At 48.9% G+C, this 16,572-nt stretch overlaps 4 protein-coding genes across 4 annotated transcripts; 3 read left to right on the plus strand and 1 right to left on the minus strand.

Annotated features, from left to right (window-relative positions):
* Positions 1-870: 870 nt before the first annotated feature.
* On the plus strand, positions 871-2,476 carry F4812DRAFT_156730 (MFS general substrate transporter). Its single transcript, XM_047929769.1, has 2 exons — positions 871-1,782; positions 1,881-2,476. The coding sequence occupies exons 1-2, from the start codon at positions 973-975 to the stop codon at positions 2,391-2,393; spliced, it is 1,323 nt and encodes a 440-aa protein (XP_047786807.1). The 5' UTR covers positions 871-972; the 3' UTR covers positions 2,394-2,476.
* A 2,845-nt stretch (positions 2,477-5,321) lies between these two features.
* On the plus strand, positions 5,322-7,253 carry F4812DRAFT_156771 (MFS general substrate transporter). Its single transcript, XM_047929770.1, has 2 exons — positions 5,322-5,689; positions 5,746-7,253. Exons 1-2 carry the CDS (start codon positions 5,496-5,498, stop codon positions 7,046-7,048), a joined length of 1,497 nt encoding a protein of 498 aa, XP_047786808.1. The 5' UTR covers positions 5,322-5,495; the 3' UTR covers positions 7,049-7,253.
* A 1,290-nt stretch (positions 7,254-8,543) lies between these two features.
* Positions 8,544-10,228, minus strand: F4812DRAFT_156779 (alpha/beta-hydrolase). Its single transcript, XM_047929771.1, has 2 exons — positions 9,918-10,228; positions 8,544-9,762 (listed from the first exon to the last, which is right to left on the minus strand). The coding sequence occupies exons 1-2, from the start codon at positions 10,028-10,030 to the stop codon at positions 8,940-8,942; spliced, it is 936 nt and encodes a 311-aa protein (XP_047786809.1). The 5' UTR covers positions 10,031-10,228; the 3' UTR covers positions 8,544-8,939.
* Positions 10,229-12,662: 2,434 nt separating this feature from the next.
* F4812DRAFT_156791 (uncharacterized protein) lies at positions 12,663-14,944 on the plus strand. Its single transcript, XM_047929772.1, has 3 exons — positions 12,663-13,316; positions 13,386-13,956; positions 14,046-14,944. The coding sequence occupies exons 1-3, from the start codon at positions 13,146-13,148 to the stop codon at positions 14,807-14,809; spliced, it is 1,506 nt and encodes a 501-aa protein (XP_047786810.1). The 5' UTR covers positions 12,663-13,145; the 3' UTR covers positions 14,810-14,944.
* The last annotated feature ends 1,628 nt before the right edge of the window (positions 14,945-16,572 follow it).

The raw sequence follows: 16,572 nt of genomic DNA on the forward strand, positions 1-16,572 counted from the left end.
ACTTTCGTCTCTAGCGTTTTTATTGTTTTCTTCCTTCACACAAATCCTTCACCGTCGCCCACTTCGAAGCTGATTTCGAAGCCAAAGTCATTCCCCACTCATCTTTTCTCCTCTTTGCCTCGTGTCTTTAAGGGGATGGCACTGTCGCGATACCAAGCTCGTGTACCTTTGGGTACGGTAAGGAAGGGAAGGAGATAAAAAAAAGTTTTTCCCGGGAATTGATGCCCAGCCCACGGGCCCATAGTCGAAAAGCTCCAACTGAGGATCCTACCGAAGCCTTATCGAGATGACAATGTGGACTAGAAGAAGCCTAGATTCCTTCTTCACCGTTGTTCTGCTCCAGTCGGTGCACTTTCGGTAATGAGCTACCAAGCTCTAGACGCCTAAATAAACATCTCGTGATATTGTGCAATGTGTTGCAATGCGCATTTGCTCTTCATCACGTTGGAGAAAAAAAAACAAAAAAAAAAAAAAAAAACTAGAACTTCCCCGAACTTCCCGTGGCAGCGCGCAAGCTTCCGGTTCGCTGCTATGCGTCAGAGGATATACCAACGTTCACGATGGGCGTGGACCCGTACCTTCGGGGGAGAAAGGCATAACTTGCGCTGGCGCTGCGCTCGGATGGGCGGCCAGACCGTCTCTCCTAACGCGCTTTACTCCACATGGAAATTCCATGACAAGCCCACGCAGCCGTTAACGGACGTTGGGCTTCCGGCCCCTTGGCTCCCTGCAATATCGTGGCCACATCGTGAGATTTTGCTAAGGTAATATGTTTCGTTGGGCTTTCGCGTGCTTGGATATTTTTGGGAGGGTTCCGGTAGGGTTCTGGTAAAGTATATGAAGGCCCGCATCATGAACCTCATCATCATGATTATCATTCCTGTCAGCTTCCACTCAGTTTAGCAATATATCAAGCTTCTTTGGCATCTCAACCAGCCGCAAAAACTATCTTACATCTCTTTTTTGCCTATCATGGTCTCCACCCAAATCAAGGAGACGAATCATGCGGTAGCCGTTGTTTCTCTGGGAAACAGCCAGGTATCGCTCGGTCATCCCGATGAGAGCGTTACGCCAAAGCCTAACATTGAGGATGAAGTCGAATACCCGGACGGTGGCTCTGCCTGGCTCCAGGTATTAGCTTGTCATCTCATCAACGCCATGGCCTGCGGCTACGGTGCAGCTTTTGGAATATATCAGCTTTACTACACCGAAACACTTAAGCTCCCTGCCTCGCAAATCTCGTGGATCGGGTCCATCCAGATCTTCATCAACAACTTGGTCTGCACAGTAGCCGGACGGCTAGCGGACGCGGGATATGCACGGGAGACGGTTCTCGGCGGCTCTTTCATCGCCCTGTTGGGCACTTTCATGAGTAGTCTCGCCACCCAATACTGGCAGATTTTTCTCTCCCAGGGAGTCTGCACGGGCCTAGGTTTGGGTCTGATGTACATGCCTACCGTCACCGTTGTGACGTCGTACTTCAAGAAGAGGCGCGCGCTCGCTCTAGCACTTTCTACTGCTGGTACCGGAACAGGGAGCATCATTTTTCCCGCGACAGTACAGTACCTGATACCCCAGATCGGCTTTGCCTGGGCCGTCCGGTGCGCAGGATTCGTCGCGCTGACCATCGTCATTATCGTGAACGTGCTTCTCAAGCCACGTCAGCTCCCCAAGAAAACCGGACCTATGGTGGATTGGCTTGCCTTCAAAGAGCCCCCCTACGTGATTTTCGTTGCGGGAACCTTTTTTGTCTACTGGGCCTTGTATTTTGGTTATTTCTACGTAAGTAATATCGACTCTTGATACTGCCTATAAACCACATGGTTATGGGTTAGGGTTCGCGCCCGATGACACAGATTTGCTAACACCTATATAAACAGATCAACACGTACGCTATTACAGTCGCCTCCTTTACACCTACGTCTGCCGTATCGCTGCTTCTTATCATGAACGCGGTCGGTGTACCAACCCGTCCGGTCATCGGTTACATCGCCGACACCTATCTGGGCCCAATCAACGCCTTCATCCTGTCGACGCTCAGCCTCGCCGTCGCGTTCTTCGCGTGGATCACCATCAACACGCCGTCCACGATGTATGGGTTCGCCATCGTCTTCGGCGTCACGAACTCGGCGGCGCAAGCGGCCTTCGCCAGCGGCCTGGCCAGCCTGACCAGCAACCCCGTGAAGATGGGCACCCGGTTCGGCATGTGCTGCACGATACTAGCGTTGGCGACCGTCGCGGGACCCCCGACCGCGGGAGCCATCATCGACTACTGCGGCGGCCAATACCTCTGGGCCCAGGTCTGGGCCGGCCTCGTGTCCGTCCTCGGGGCGGCTACGTTGTCCGTCGCTAGGTATAAGGTCTCGGGCGCGAAGCTCATGGTTATGGTATAGACTGACACCAATACTAATGCTAATGCTAATGAATGCAGTCGAGCGACACTGTTATGACTCTGTCGCCTGCCGAGTGTGTGGGGGGGGGGGGGGGGAAGAAAAAAAGTAATGGGATAGACGGGTACGGCATGGCATGGCATGTATGAGAATTCTGTTTGTATTCCTCATGCCATGTCCCTGCTATAAGAGTAGACTCTACTACTAGTAGTACTACTACATGGTAATGCATAGATCAAGGGGGTGTGTGTGTGTGTTTTTGGGCACTTCTCGGTATTCGGCTTCGGCGGGAATAGCGCGGCGAAGAGGGAGAGAAAAAAATATATTATATTTGGTCTTTTAAAACAAAAAGAAAGGATGGGATGGGAAAATGGGCTTTGATTAAGGAGATTTTGGGTAACGAATTATGACCTTTCCTTTTTTTTTCGCAGCGTTTTGGTACGGAGCCAGAAAAAGAAAAGAAAAGAAAAGAAAGAAAGAAAATGTATCTAATATATAATATCTTACCGCCGATACCTAGGTATCTATCTGTATCGCTTTTCATGACTGAGACGTGTATATGCTTATGTTCTGTGTACCTCTAGCTGGCTACGAGACGATTTTGGATTTGGTGTTTACTTGTATGCACGCAGCAGGCTTGGATTAGAACAACATGTAAGTACGCTCTAACTCAATAGAATAGGTACCTACAGTACCTCATGAGATCTTCTTCATATGTGGGTGGTGGCAAGGTAACAACGTGATAAGAATTGGGCTTCTATTGGCTTCGTTATATCGTAATCTAAAATCCGAAGACTTTGGGATCGGTGCGGTTTCGCAATCTGCTGTATGGAAGTTCGTCAATGGTATTACCTATTATTTACGTACAATACATATTACAAGCAGACGATGGCTTGGTTGAATAAGTCCCCGCCCTCCCTCGTTTTCCTCGTATTGCCCCTTTAACGTATCCCGTGACATATACATATATGTCCCGTGATAGGGATAGAATAATAACTAACAGCAACAACTCCATGTTATACATATGACATTTATAAGCTACCTACCTAGTCCTACCTAATATATAACGGCGCAATATATACGATATACCCCCGAGGGCGCGACGGATCTAGATAAGGGCCGGTCTCACGAGAGAGGCCTTTATGTAACCGGCATCTCTCTCCTGTGCATTCGGCCGGCAGCACGGCATCATGTTACCTAGTTACCTACCTACCTTACTTATTACCTGCTAAGTACGTTCATGTATGTCGCATTAAGAGGCGCGTCGGAAAAAAAGGCTGATGCATCTCATCCAACTTTCAAATACTTACCTCCTAGGTAGGTAGGTACCCGACATTGGTGGTATTTTGCTGCTGTTGCTAAAGTTTACGTCATACCGTCAAGGTAGCAGTAGAGAGGTAGGTATTAATCACATCCATTGACCCGAATTGAATGACACTTGCGCAGATAGTACGTACGTATCTTCTATCGCGATATTAAGAATTCAATGTTGCTATAGTATAGTTATACTATAGTTATACGTAGGTAGGTAGTATTACTACGGGATCAGCAGCTACTAGTATAAGCTTGTTACACGGATGGATAACTTACAAATGATAGTCGATACATAACCTTTATGCCTTTAGCAACCCCACAAACGACACACATAACATGGTAAACCTAATTCGATGAGCTCATTGGATCCCCGGCTTTTACCTGAAAGCAGCTACCAGAGCTACGTATCGCTGTGGCTTGCTGACATAGCATAGCGTCTGAATGTACCCACACGCATGCACTTAATCTAACCCTGATAAGGTAAGGTCTCACCCTAAATGGGGTGTGTATCCATGTAAAGATTTCCTATCAGAGGAAAAGAATGGGACACTAAGACAGGTGGGGGTCCTGGGTGGGGTCTTATCTTCCCCAAACTTGTTCACCTCCGGAAGTTTTCCATTTGTGCTTCCATCAATCATCAATCTTTTTTTGCTATGTAATAACAACCTTACACTTACACTTACACTAACGAAACCCCTCTTTCGAAGAGACTCCCTCATTAGAGGTAGTCAGACCGCTTAGCAATATAACGAGTTCGCCATCATTGCTTTTGAGGGGTTACTACCACCACCATTAATTATTATTATGCCCGCCACCCATTTATCAACCCTGCTTACAGCCTGTATGTAGTGAGATATTTGTGTTAAAAGCTACTGCATCCGTGCCGCTCACGGGCATGGTAGTATCTGACAATCAATAAATATGGGGATTGGACCGTGCTGCTTGACAGCGAACAAGTATACGCCAAAAACTCTTGGGCAACAGTGCCATAGAAAGTCACCCTTCCCAGCCACGATGTTCTAGCCTACATGGCATGAAAGTGCCAACCGGGGAACATGCCTCGACACCACACCGTATGTGTCGGTAGTACTTCTACCTCCGGCACTCAGCCGCAGCTGGGCGGTCGATAGCCTATCGACTAGGCGGGCTAGGTATTAGGACAGAAAGTTGTTCGCCGAGACGACTACCGACGATTCGTATAGTTGAAACTGGTTTTGAAGAACACCATGTCTTCTGCCGAAGATTTGCGGAGTACCTACATAGTAAGATCTGTGGAAGGGGTGGAAGGGGGGGAGAAGCCAGGGCCAAGACTGGTTAGGACCAACCATTTCGCGGGGTTAGCGTCCCGTCAGCGGTCCAAGGCGTCGACAACCCCCCAAGGACCCCGTTCCTTCTTGCCAAGTAGAGTTGAATATCCGTCTAGGCGAGGCCGGGGTCTTTAATAACGACTCAATCAAATCCTGTCGCTGATTTGCCGAAACTGCATATCCAGGTCTGGACCCTCTTTCTTGTCCTCCAGGTCATTGGGAAGCAGAAGCACCCCCAGCACGAATGTATGTTACGTACCTCCCAGGTAGGTAGGTAGGTAGGTAGGCAGGCAGGCAGGCAGGTAGGTATGGATGGATGGGCGACAGGATTTGTTCGGATTTAGGTCCTAACAAGAATCCATTATAAACAAGTTTGGAAGCCCAAGAGCCTGCTTGCCCTTATATTATCTGCGCTTTAGCCGTCATACCTGCGTTTTTCCTTGACCGATTTTGCTTGACTGCCCCATACAGTCAGTCAGTCACCATGACAGCGATACGGACCACAGACGAGAAGAGCGATATCGACCAGCCCGACGCGCTCGCTCTTGAGACTAAGAGTGAAGGTTCCTCGGAGGCACTCGGCTGGACCGCAGAAGAAGAAACTGCCGTTCGCAGAAAATTAGATTGGCAATTGGTGCCGACCGTCACTATCCTATATCTCCTCTGCTTCCTCGATCGGTACGGTTGTTCCTAGATTTGCTAGTCCCCTGGTCGATGCTAATGTAACGGAATAGGATAAATATAGGAAATGCGCGTATTCAAGGAATGCAAGAAGATCTGAACCTTGTCGGATACCGATTCAACATCGCGACAAGCATTTTCTATATCGTCTATTTGACGGTGGAGGTGCCGTCTAACATCATACTCAAGCGTGTCGGTCCCCGATTCTATCTTCCCGGACTAGTTGTTGGGTTCGGCGCCGTATCTGTAGGGACGGCCTTCGTAAAGAGTTACGAGCAGCTATGCGCCGTTCGTGCGTTGTTGGGGATCTTCGAGGGCGGGACCATGCCTGGTTTGGCATTCTTCCTCAGTTCCTTCTATAAGAGAGAAGAACTCTATTTTAGAGTTGGCATTTACGTCTCGGCCGCTTCGCTTGCTGGCGCATTCGGTGGATTGTTGGCCGCAGGATTCTCGCAGATCCCGGATTGGGGTATCGCAAGCTCGAGGTTGCACACCTGGCGCAACATCTTCTTCTTCGAGGGCATCATCACCATAGTCTTTGCCGCATTGGCCCCCATCATCTTGCCGCAGAGTCCCGAGACGTCGAAGTTCCTCACGGACCGCGAGAAGTGGATCGCCGCCGAAAGACTTCGCCTCGAGCACAAGGCCAATCCGAACGAAAAGGTGCAGTCGCGCCACGTCAAGCGCGCGCTGCTAAATATCAACAATTACATCTGCGCGGCCGGTTTCTTCACTATCAACATCACCGTCCAGGGCCTCTCCGTCTTCATGCCTACGCTTCTCCGAGAGTTGGGATGGCAGTCGCTGACGGCGCAGTACTACACCGTTCCCGTGTACGTTGCCGCCTCGCTCATTGCGATCGCCATCGGCTTCGTCAGCGACAAGACGAGGATGCGCGGCATCTACCTAGCCCTGTTCACGTTCCTCGGGATCACGGGCTTCGCGATGCTCCGGTGGGGCTCGGGCAACCACGTCAAGTACGGCGCCGTGTACCTCTGCGCCATCGGCGCGTTCCCCGGCGGACCCGGGTTCCTGTCCTGGGGCCTCAACAACGCGGCGGGTCCTGCGGTGCGCGCCGTCTCCAGCAGCTGGATCGTGACGCTGGGGACGATGGGCGGCATCCTGGCCGTCTGGGCGTACCTGCCGAACGACGGGCCGTCGTTCCCCATCGGCCACACGATCAACCTCGCGGCGCAGATCTTCGTGCTGTTCCTCTCGCTCGGCGGCATCGCCTACTGCCTGTGGGAGAACCGCGTGCGGGCCCGCGGGGGCCGGAACGCTAGGCTCGAGGGCTTAACGGAGGAGGAGAAGGCCGATCTGGGGTACAGACATCCTGATTTCAGATATATCGCGTGATTTACATACGTACCTGTACCTAGGTAGGTAGCTTACCTTAGGTACGATTCTTGGAGCGCTTTTTTGAATATACGTATGGCGCGCATTTGGGAAATTACAGTACCTGCCTAGGTATCTACCTAGGTAGGTAGGTACCTACTTAACTAAGGAAGGGAGGGTACTTAGAGAACCCCGTGACGATGGGGACTGACTTCGACGGGAAACGGGGTCCCGTTGTAGAATCATACATACCAGGTGGGTGAGGCAGCTACTTGGAATAGACGACGCGTATGGGGCGTAACTTGACGTGACGCGAACAAATATACATACCTGGGTAACCATACCCTAGCTTACCTACCTTGGTGTTTTAACACGCGCAACATGATGCGGCTTTTTGGTAGTAGTCGCGATATTATTTTATTAACGTGGTTTCACTCTTTCGTCGTAGAGGATTCAGCGCGATTCGATGGTAGAGCGAATTGGTCAGCTCGCGCAACAAGACACCATCTCTCTCTCTCCATATTCTTTCTTCTCTGTGCCTCTTCCTTAGGTAGGTAGAGCGTGTTTCCGGAACAGGACGCGCGGAAGATCGACGTTCCGGCGCATATGTAGGTAATATGCATATACATGCCTAGAACATACATAGGAGGTAGGTAGGAGGTAGGTATATAGTAGGGAGGGTGTGTAAGTACCTAAGTGCGCCACCGATGCGTTTATCGCGCCTAATTGGGGACTTAATATCGGCGGCGCCTAATGCGTACCTAACCTAAGGTATATTACGTCCGAGAGGTATGGGTCTGCGGACCAGTGGGTGATGGGTACTTATTTATTTTTTTATAGTGGAATTGCTCTGGTTGGGGATATGGGATTAGGCGTCGGTTGAAAAGGTTAGGTAGGTACCCAAGGTAGGTTGCCTTATATACAAGAGGAGACTGGGTGGTGTGTTGGGAGGATATGGGAGCTCTGGGGAGGTGGTGACGCTTGCGTTGTTTTTTTTTTCTCGTCTTAGTATACTATAGTAAAGCATGTCATACCTAGGTACTTATTTCTTGCCTTCCTAGGATATCAAGTGGGTGGAAATACAATACCTATAGCTTTTTCCAGAGATAAGGTATGTATACTGACGTGCTATGCCATGGCAGTATAACTGTCTGATGTACTTCATCTGAGAAGACTGATCCCTCTGTTGCTCTACGATGGTGAATATTGGCCAATTCTTTGTCCTTTTATCTAGTTCAGTTCACGATAGGTGCTAAGACTTGGAAAATATACTGCTACAAATAGGATGTACACCTAAAATAAACATATACCGTAAGACGTAGAATCATGATGTGCTCCAATTAGCAAGCGCACTGGAATAGGGGCGGGAAGAAGATTTGTAAGACCGTTTTCTAATGTGATCATGTCTCCTGCAGCACCTAGTTACTTCCTAAGATATTATGCGATTCAAAGCTTAGCTGGAACGACACTTCTGTATCGTACTCGCTGCACATAAGGGCTGAATAGAACCATCAAGTGAGTGAACAGGCAAGCAATAAATGTAGTCTTTATGAATGTCGTAGAGAACTAGTTGGCTTATAGAGCTCCGAATGCTGACAAGCGGAACTGGCTGTTACCAACGTTTCTCAAGTTCACCTCCGCAATAACATATCATACTAGATCTGCGACTATGAAACGGGCTCGAAAGAAAACTATAAAGGCACTGAGATAGTGGTCTGAGGGATGGTGGGTATAACATAGGGGAGTAGAGGTTAAACCGCATGTAGCCTATTCATTTACCTCACTGGCAGGGCGTTACTCTTACTCAACTGTAGCTCATACCAGGTACTAGGTTAATTAAATACCTCAGAACAGCTTGTTGTCTCCCATCCTGCTTATTCAAGCTACGGTTAGCCCCCAAACCACCACCTCTTCACGCCCCATCCCTCTCCCTGAGTATCTCCAGCGTCCTCAACACCGTCCTCGCAACGCCCCTCCCATCCCGCCAGGCGTCATCATGCAGCCCCCTCAGATCCTTCACGAGCAGAACCTCCACGCCGTCCTTCTCCAGCCGCTCAGCCATGCCGACCGTCTCCGGCATGTCCACCAGCTCGTCGTCCACCGAGTGCCCCAGCACCGCCAGCCCACCCGCGAACCGCTCCTTGTAGCTCCCCGCGTACCTCATCGGCGCCGCCCCGTCCCACGCCCCCCGCGGCCCGAACGCCCCCTCTAGAAACCCCGCGTACCCCCCGCCGAAGCGCGCGTCTAGGCCCTGCATGTCGTAGATCCCTTCGACGCCGAACACGGCGGCGGGTAGTTCCACCGCCACCAGGTCGTCTTCTTTAACCCCGGTCGTGCTGGTGCTGGTGGTAATCGTAGTGGTGGAACTGGACATACCAGCGACCAGCTGATACGCAAGACACGCGCCAGCCGAGTGCCCGACAAGCACGTACCTCCGGCCGAACGCGTACCGGCGCTGCAGGAACGCCAGCGCGGCCCGCACGTCGGCCAGGTGCTCCGGGTGCCGCGCGCCGCGGAAGCGCTCCGGCGGCGTGGTCGCCGGGTCCTGCGGGAACTCCGGGTGCGGGCTCAGGCGGTAATCGAGGGATGCGAAGGCCGCGACGGGGAGATTGCTGCCGCGACCGCTACCGCTGCGGGGAGATTCGTCGCTGTTGCCCTCGAGAAACCGCGTGATCACCGGCGCAAAGGTCTCGTGCGCGATGCGCGGGTCCCGCCATGCGCCGCCGTGGATGTATCTACCTTGCGGGGAAGAGAGAAACGGTGGGCGTTAGTTTTTTTTGGATGGATATAATTGGTACCTAACCTAACCTAACCTAGCTTTAACTAGGTCTAGGTACCTACCTAGGTAAGAGAAGGGGGTATGTATGAGGTATGCAAAGGTGAGATTTACATGATCCAATATTTCGTCTCCGTCTTATCGGCGATGTCAAGATCCCAAACGCCTACCCGTTGGAGCTCGTGCGCGCCGTACCGGTGGACGGTGTAGTCGAGCGACGACGCCATGAGTGACCGAGCGACTGAGTGAGTGGCTGATGAGTGGCCCTAGTACCAGAGAGCATTGATGTTGAGATTATGACGCATGAGGGAGAATGCCCGTGTTTCCATCTCAATGCGCATGCTCTTAGTACATATCGGTCTTTTAAGTGCATATTACCTTGCTAAAGTTTAGTATTATTTCCAACCATACTGCTTTAATTACCTCTGTATCCAGTATACTTTAGGTACTTTTACTTGTCTTTTTGCGAGTTTAATTTCGGATTTCTTAACCTTCCCCCCCTTTTTTTTATCTCTTCGTGCTAGATACTACTAATTTGTGGAGTTCTCTGCTACCTAGAGTAAGGGACAAAACAAGATGCTGTGTTGTTCTAATTCGTACGTACGTACGTAAATGCCGCCGTGATGTTACTATTCGAAACTGCAGCATTTGCTTTTCTATTCGCCAATTGCTCGAAGCGACATGCTGTGAAACTGTCGCTGAAAGAGTCCGATGGCAGGTTGCATTTTCTTTCTCTTCTTTTTTGTTTTTATGCAACAATCTGGTGGCTATATGATTGGATGTGATCGGATGGTATACCTAATTGGATGGCAAGTTCATGGACTGAGGTCCAACACGAATGACTCGTCACTTTTGGCTTAGCTACTTGGTCTAAACTGTCCGCGTCTGCTAGCCAATTATACGCGAGCGACGGTTTTTCTTAGGGGTAAGTGCTACTGTCGCGGAGGCCGATCTGATGTGAATGTTGGTCCGGAGAATAACAGTAGAACCGATATCTTGGATAGAGGTTACCTATCGGCTCATCATGCGCCCTTTGCTCCTCGCTATCTGAGCTAGCTTATGATGTGTTGCAACGCGCATTTCGGACAAATACAACTCGAGAGCGGACCTTATTCCCGAATGATCTTCTTCCATCGACGGGCCGAAATATGAGGTATATAGATATTGAAAGCCGACTCGTCGAGACCTCGGACGAATTAGCTAAGAATGGAAGGCTTTTATATTCTCAAGGGATGACACCAACGTCTAAGGGCCTAGAAAGTCTAGTTATTTACCAATGCAACATAATATCGAAATGCGATCTCGCTAGGTAAAGCAACTAACAACTCGAGAGCTAAAGTGGCTTGCAATATTTGCGATTCCATCGTGGCCTATTTGCTTCATGAATTCCAAGTTTACGGCGCAGACTACTCAAGGTAGACTAGTTGTTACCGGCAAAGCTCGTTGGTGGACCGTGTACCCGAGCCCAGACTCCGACCCTTTCGAACCTCGATGGGGTGATGAATCATCCGATTCGTCAGATTGGTTATGGACTTCTTCCAGGGAGACGTTCGCTGGTATTTCGCTGGCATTTAACGAGCACCTTTAACGCATTCGAAATGTTGTTGTTCGAAGACTCCGAGGATTTCTCTTCTCGCCTAGTCACGATCCGGACATCCATACCCTAAACAAGGCTGAGAGTTGTGAAACATGCGGGGTATGTGATAGGGACTGATGTCGTGGCTTAGGGTTCCAAGATGTAGGATAACGTGGTAGATACCTTCATCAAATCCATCAGACCCATCGTATCCAGCACACTGACACTCCTCAATTGAGAGCCACGCATAGCTGACCTCGGTACTCGCGTATTTCTTCATAATATATAGTATTTTTTCTTTCTCCTGTTGATCTGCATAACCGAAGCGACTGAAGCGAAGAACTCGCAGAAATAAGGTGAATTAGAATACCCATTTCCAATCCCGGATCATGAGGTGCCGGACTGCGAAAAATTGAAGTCAGTCAGGGGTTGGAAAACAACCCGAATACCCACGTCCAACGCATGTAAGCGATGCAAATGCATGCAAATGTCCCTGGCTAATAAGAATACTATGTTACCATGTGCGTATTATGTACCTACCTAGTATTGTACTTTGGTTTTGCTCATGTTACGATAATAGTCCCCGAGCTCAGCAGATAAAGCTGCAGTGTGAATTGCAAGTTTTCCGTTTCACAATAGCAAACCTCATCAGTTCTAGGCTTTTCTAGCTTCCTTATTTGACGTTCCTCCCGAGGCGTTCCGGCTCGTTGGGTCTGGTTCTGATAGCGTAAACGCTTACGAATCTTAAGATGCCTTTTTTTTTCTTTCTCTCTCATTAAAGTCTTTCGCCTTTTTCGCATAAGTGGCTTGGGTTATGCATGCATGCATGTAATCCGTTAGGTACGGCTTCTCTTACTAGGTCATAAGGTGACTGGTTACTGTCTCATACAATTCAGAGAATTTGTGTTGCATTCAGTCCGCGCAAGTCGTATGTCCATGACAGGTACATAGTATGCAGGCGCACCGTCCAGGCGCACGTCAAAGCACCGGATCCGCAATGCTCGAGTACTTGGCCCTGTTGATACACCTGCATGGGCCTCCTTGTCTTCGAGTCCATTATTACAAGGCTCCGTATAGTCTATAACAAGGAGTTTGAGGCTCGTAGTCCCTAGGTATGTACCTAACTTAGTCCCAGCATCTTTTCTCAGCTGCAGTCGGAGTCTCGTACCGTTACATTAGCTTCGGCTCTCACCCGCGGTAGCACCGGCCGTCTGATGATCCAAGGGGCCTTCAAAGTCCGCCCACAACCCAGCCTTACACCCAGTTATACCCAGTCGCATTGCCATAATAGGTAATTCGCCATGATGACGGCCGACGCTGCTTCAGTGCTTCCAGTCTGTTCAGTGCTGTTTCCCCCCAGGGGTTCTTTATGACATGACCAGCATGCTTTCTCTCCACGACAGGGCCACGACAGGGCTACCCAGAGATGATATACAGTACTGCATTATTTGGACTTTCAGTATGTAACTCACGTTGGGTAGCTGGGCAGGTATAGGTAGTTAGGGTAATGTTATTAGATCCGTAAAGCAGTCTAGTCTAAGTGCGCTTTGTTCCCATCCCCATCCCCATCCCCACAAGGCCTTCCCATACTGTTGGGCGCGCTTTGCCATTTTCTTCGATGAATACTTACACTACATAGGTATTGGCAGGTCCTGTAAATATATCTTTTCTATCTTTAGTCGTTCTTTTTTGTTTGTTTCTTTCTTTCTTTTCGTTCGTTTCCCTTGAGTCGCTCTCTCCCTGGCGCCTGGTAGACAGTATCTATCATGGCAGCTCAAGACCCAAACGCGCCGACAGACAGCAATGGCGGTGCTCTGGTGGCTACCGCCGTCGCCATGCTGGCGTTTTCCTGGCTATCTGTTTCTCTAAGGTCGTTTGTTCGCGCCAAGCTCACCAACGGCTTCCAATGGGATGACTGGCTGATGTTGCTTGCTCAGGTAAGTCATACTCGCGGGCGATGTTTTCGAGGTTTTTTTTTCTTATACTTACTCTTATAATTCGAACAGGCAAATTTCACCGTATCATGCTCGCTTATACTTATGGGGGTTCGGGATGGATTGGGAAGACACAACAAATCGCTGGACCAATACCATGAGATCCAGGCTTTGGAATATCAAGCTCTGGCTACGGCAACTTACGTCCTTAATATGTGGCTGATCAAGCTTAGTATCGGTATCTTTTTGCTACGTCTCGCTACGGAGAAGAGGTACAAATATACGCTTTACGGCAGTCTCATCATCGTCAGTATATGGAGCGTAGTTTTGTTCTTTTGGAATATCTTTCAGTGCAACCCGGTCTCCGCTCAATGGGATTATACGATTCTCGAGAAGGACTCCAACGCTCGCTGCGTCTCGGCCGACGAGATTGTCAATGCTGCATATGCACTAAGTGTTATGAACATCGTTTCCGATTGGTTATACGCCTTATTACCGATTCCCATGATTTGGAGCGTTAGGATGACGACACAAGCTAAGATGACCGTGGTCGTGGTTCTCGGGTTGGGTATTTTCGCGAGCGTCGCTACCCTCGTCCGACTCAAGTTTCTTTCCGATCTTACGGACATGGCAGATATCTTGCGTAAGTTCCCAGCTCTCATAAAAGTTCTCCATATCTAATAACGAATTATGCTGTGGCGTATGTGTGCTGATGGGTTATTCCTCATATAGATAGTGGTACTGATGCGATGGTCTGGACATTGATTGAACCAGGAGTTGCAATTGTCGCCTCGAGTCTTGTTACCATTAGACCTCTTCTTAGGCAATGGAGGATCAAGGGATTTGGTTCTAGCGGGCAGAGCCGTCCAGCTAATGCGGGCTATAACAGCTATTCGACGTCGCGTGCAAACCGATCAGCCAAGATGCCAGCTTTTGGATCTACTGAATTTACTCTCGTAGATCTCGAGAATGGTCATGCGAAGAATTCTAAGCCGTGCTCGCCAGTCGCCGGGTCGTTTAGTGGCAAGATCCAGCGGTCTCTGTCGTTATCGGATGCGGGTAGCATGACGAGCAAGAGTTACCTATCTCGAACATCGTCCGACGCTACGATTTATTCAAGAAAGGTCCAACGCTCTCGATCAATCTCGGATACCGACACTTTGACAGGCCGAAGCCATCGATCTCGGCCGTCATACATGTCGAGAGTTCGCGAAGCACCTACCGAAGAAGACGATGGACGACAAGAGTATTGGGGAAACGAATCCAGAAGGATAAATATAAAGAGCGAGATGTATGTCATCGAAGGAAACACGACGCCGACGATGCCCAAACCACCCTCTGGAGCTTATCAGCGCGACGAAACATGGCTGGCGGAACAGGACTCGTCGAATGACGGATCCTTCGATCTTGCACGCGTCCAGTCCCAGAACACCGATATTCCGAACCCGCTACAGCTGCCGAAGCCATTACCCCCATTACCGTCGTACCGAAGATGAGCACGCCTAATCGAGTTACAAGGAAGAACCATAGATGCATAAAAGCTACTTCAGACGATAACTACGACGACACCTACTACGGGAAATACCCACAGCGTCAACGCCACCTTGATCTATTCTTTTCGTTTTCCCTTTTCGATTCTTTTTGATGTACTTATAAACGGATATTATATATCGGGACATACTACCCAAAGGTATAAAACGGGGCTAGTTTATTAGGAAAGGCTGGGCCGTAGGGAATTAGCAAACGCGTGGGAATTAAAGGAGTTTATGGGGGGGAATAAAGGAAAAAAACGAAAAGTTCCTGGCCATGGAAGAGAAGCTGTCTTGACTACAGGGGAAGCAGGCAGTCAGACATCAGGTTCCTGGATATCTTTACACAAGAAAGGAATCTACGGGATACAACGGCAGGCGAATACGCCGCCTTAGGGGTTGTTATTATTACTCGATCAGGCGCCGAGGAAACTTGAAGCTAATATGCCCAAAAAGGGCTTTACTAACTACCTCCCAAGCTTGTTAGCTATTAAGGAGGTCCCGCAAGAGGAAGGTAGGAGTGACCAGCGCCCAAGAAGATACCGCGGCGTCTGGGGATGTTTACAATAAGAATTTTGCTATGTATGTACCTCCTATAACTATAGCAAATACCAACTGATTTACAATGTATCACTGATGGCTTTGATTGGAATGATATAATATAACTTTAGTTGATGTTATTAGAAAGGCTTAGATACTGACCTAGGCTATTCGATGTTCTCTTACAGCGCGAGATGACTAGGTATTGGGTGATTCTATGTAGGTACCTAAGGTATAATTTGTATAATAGACACCTGAGCAATTACATTAGCTTAGGTACCTCCCGCATAACCAACCCAGATAACCGGGATCATTCGTAATCTCCTCGCTCGTTTAAGCCTGTAATGTAGCCTGTAATGTAGCCTGTAATGTAGCCTATAATGTTAGGCATGTATATAAGGTATATAATATACCAGCACTTCACGCCGATTCTCGAGGTAACCGAAGCGTTGAGGATATAAGTAGCCGTGATCGGCCGCATCTGAAATATAGACCGAAATTAACAAAAGTAAAATGGAATTTTCCGTATAAGATACCTATATGTGATTAATACTACGTATCTACCTGTTCTAATATATTATTGCAACGTTATTATTAATGATTATACCTTAGGGTCCGTCTGCTCTTGTGGTTAGCAGCTTCGCCGTGCGCGAGTGAGTGGATATATAATTGCTGTAATAAGAGCCGATGAGCGGGTTACCCGGCTATCTTACGTACCTAGGTTTGTTTATTTGTTGGTTCCTTATTGTACACAAGAGCTCACCTATAGGATACCTATAGGCTATTGTATGGGCGGCGTACTTATATCTCATGCGAAATAAAACATATATTCGAGGCAATCACCGTGGGAAAGTACTTGGTTTTTAACCTTCGATTTTTCACTTAATATTTAACTTAGGTTAAGTCAAGGTACCTAATAATATCTTACCTATTGAACGTCTTGCATGTTTAACGTAAGACGATGAATACGCCAAGCGTTAGAGAATGAAAAAAAAAAAAAAAAACCATCACTAGATACTTATCACCATCACCATGTCTTATCTGTCCGACATACCCGCGGCTTCTGCGACGGAATATGGGGGGGGGGGGGGGGGGGGGGGGGACAAAAACCTTAAAAAATACTCCAAAAAAACGCCAAGGGCCCAAGCCCCCTGGGAAAACAAAAATAAAAACAGCCAATGCAAGCCAAA

Source organism: Daldinia caldariorum (assembly GCF_022478825.1).
Source record: "Daldinia caldariorum strain CBS 122874 unplaced genomic scaffold F4812scaffold_19, whole genome shotgun sequence".
In the NCBI taxonomy this organism is placed as follows: domain Eukaryota; kingdom Fungi; phylum Ascomycota; class Sordariomycetes; order Xylariales; family Hypoxylaceae; genus Daldinia; species Daldinia caldariorum.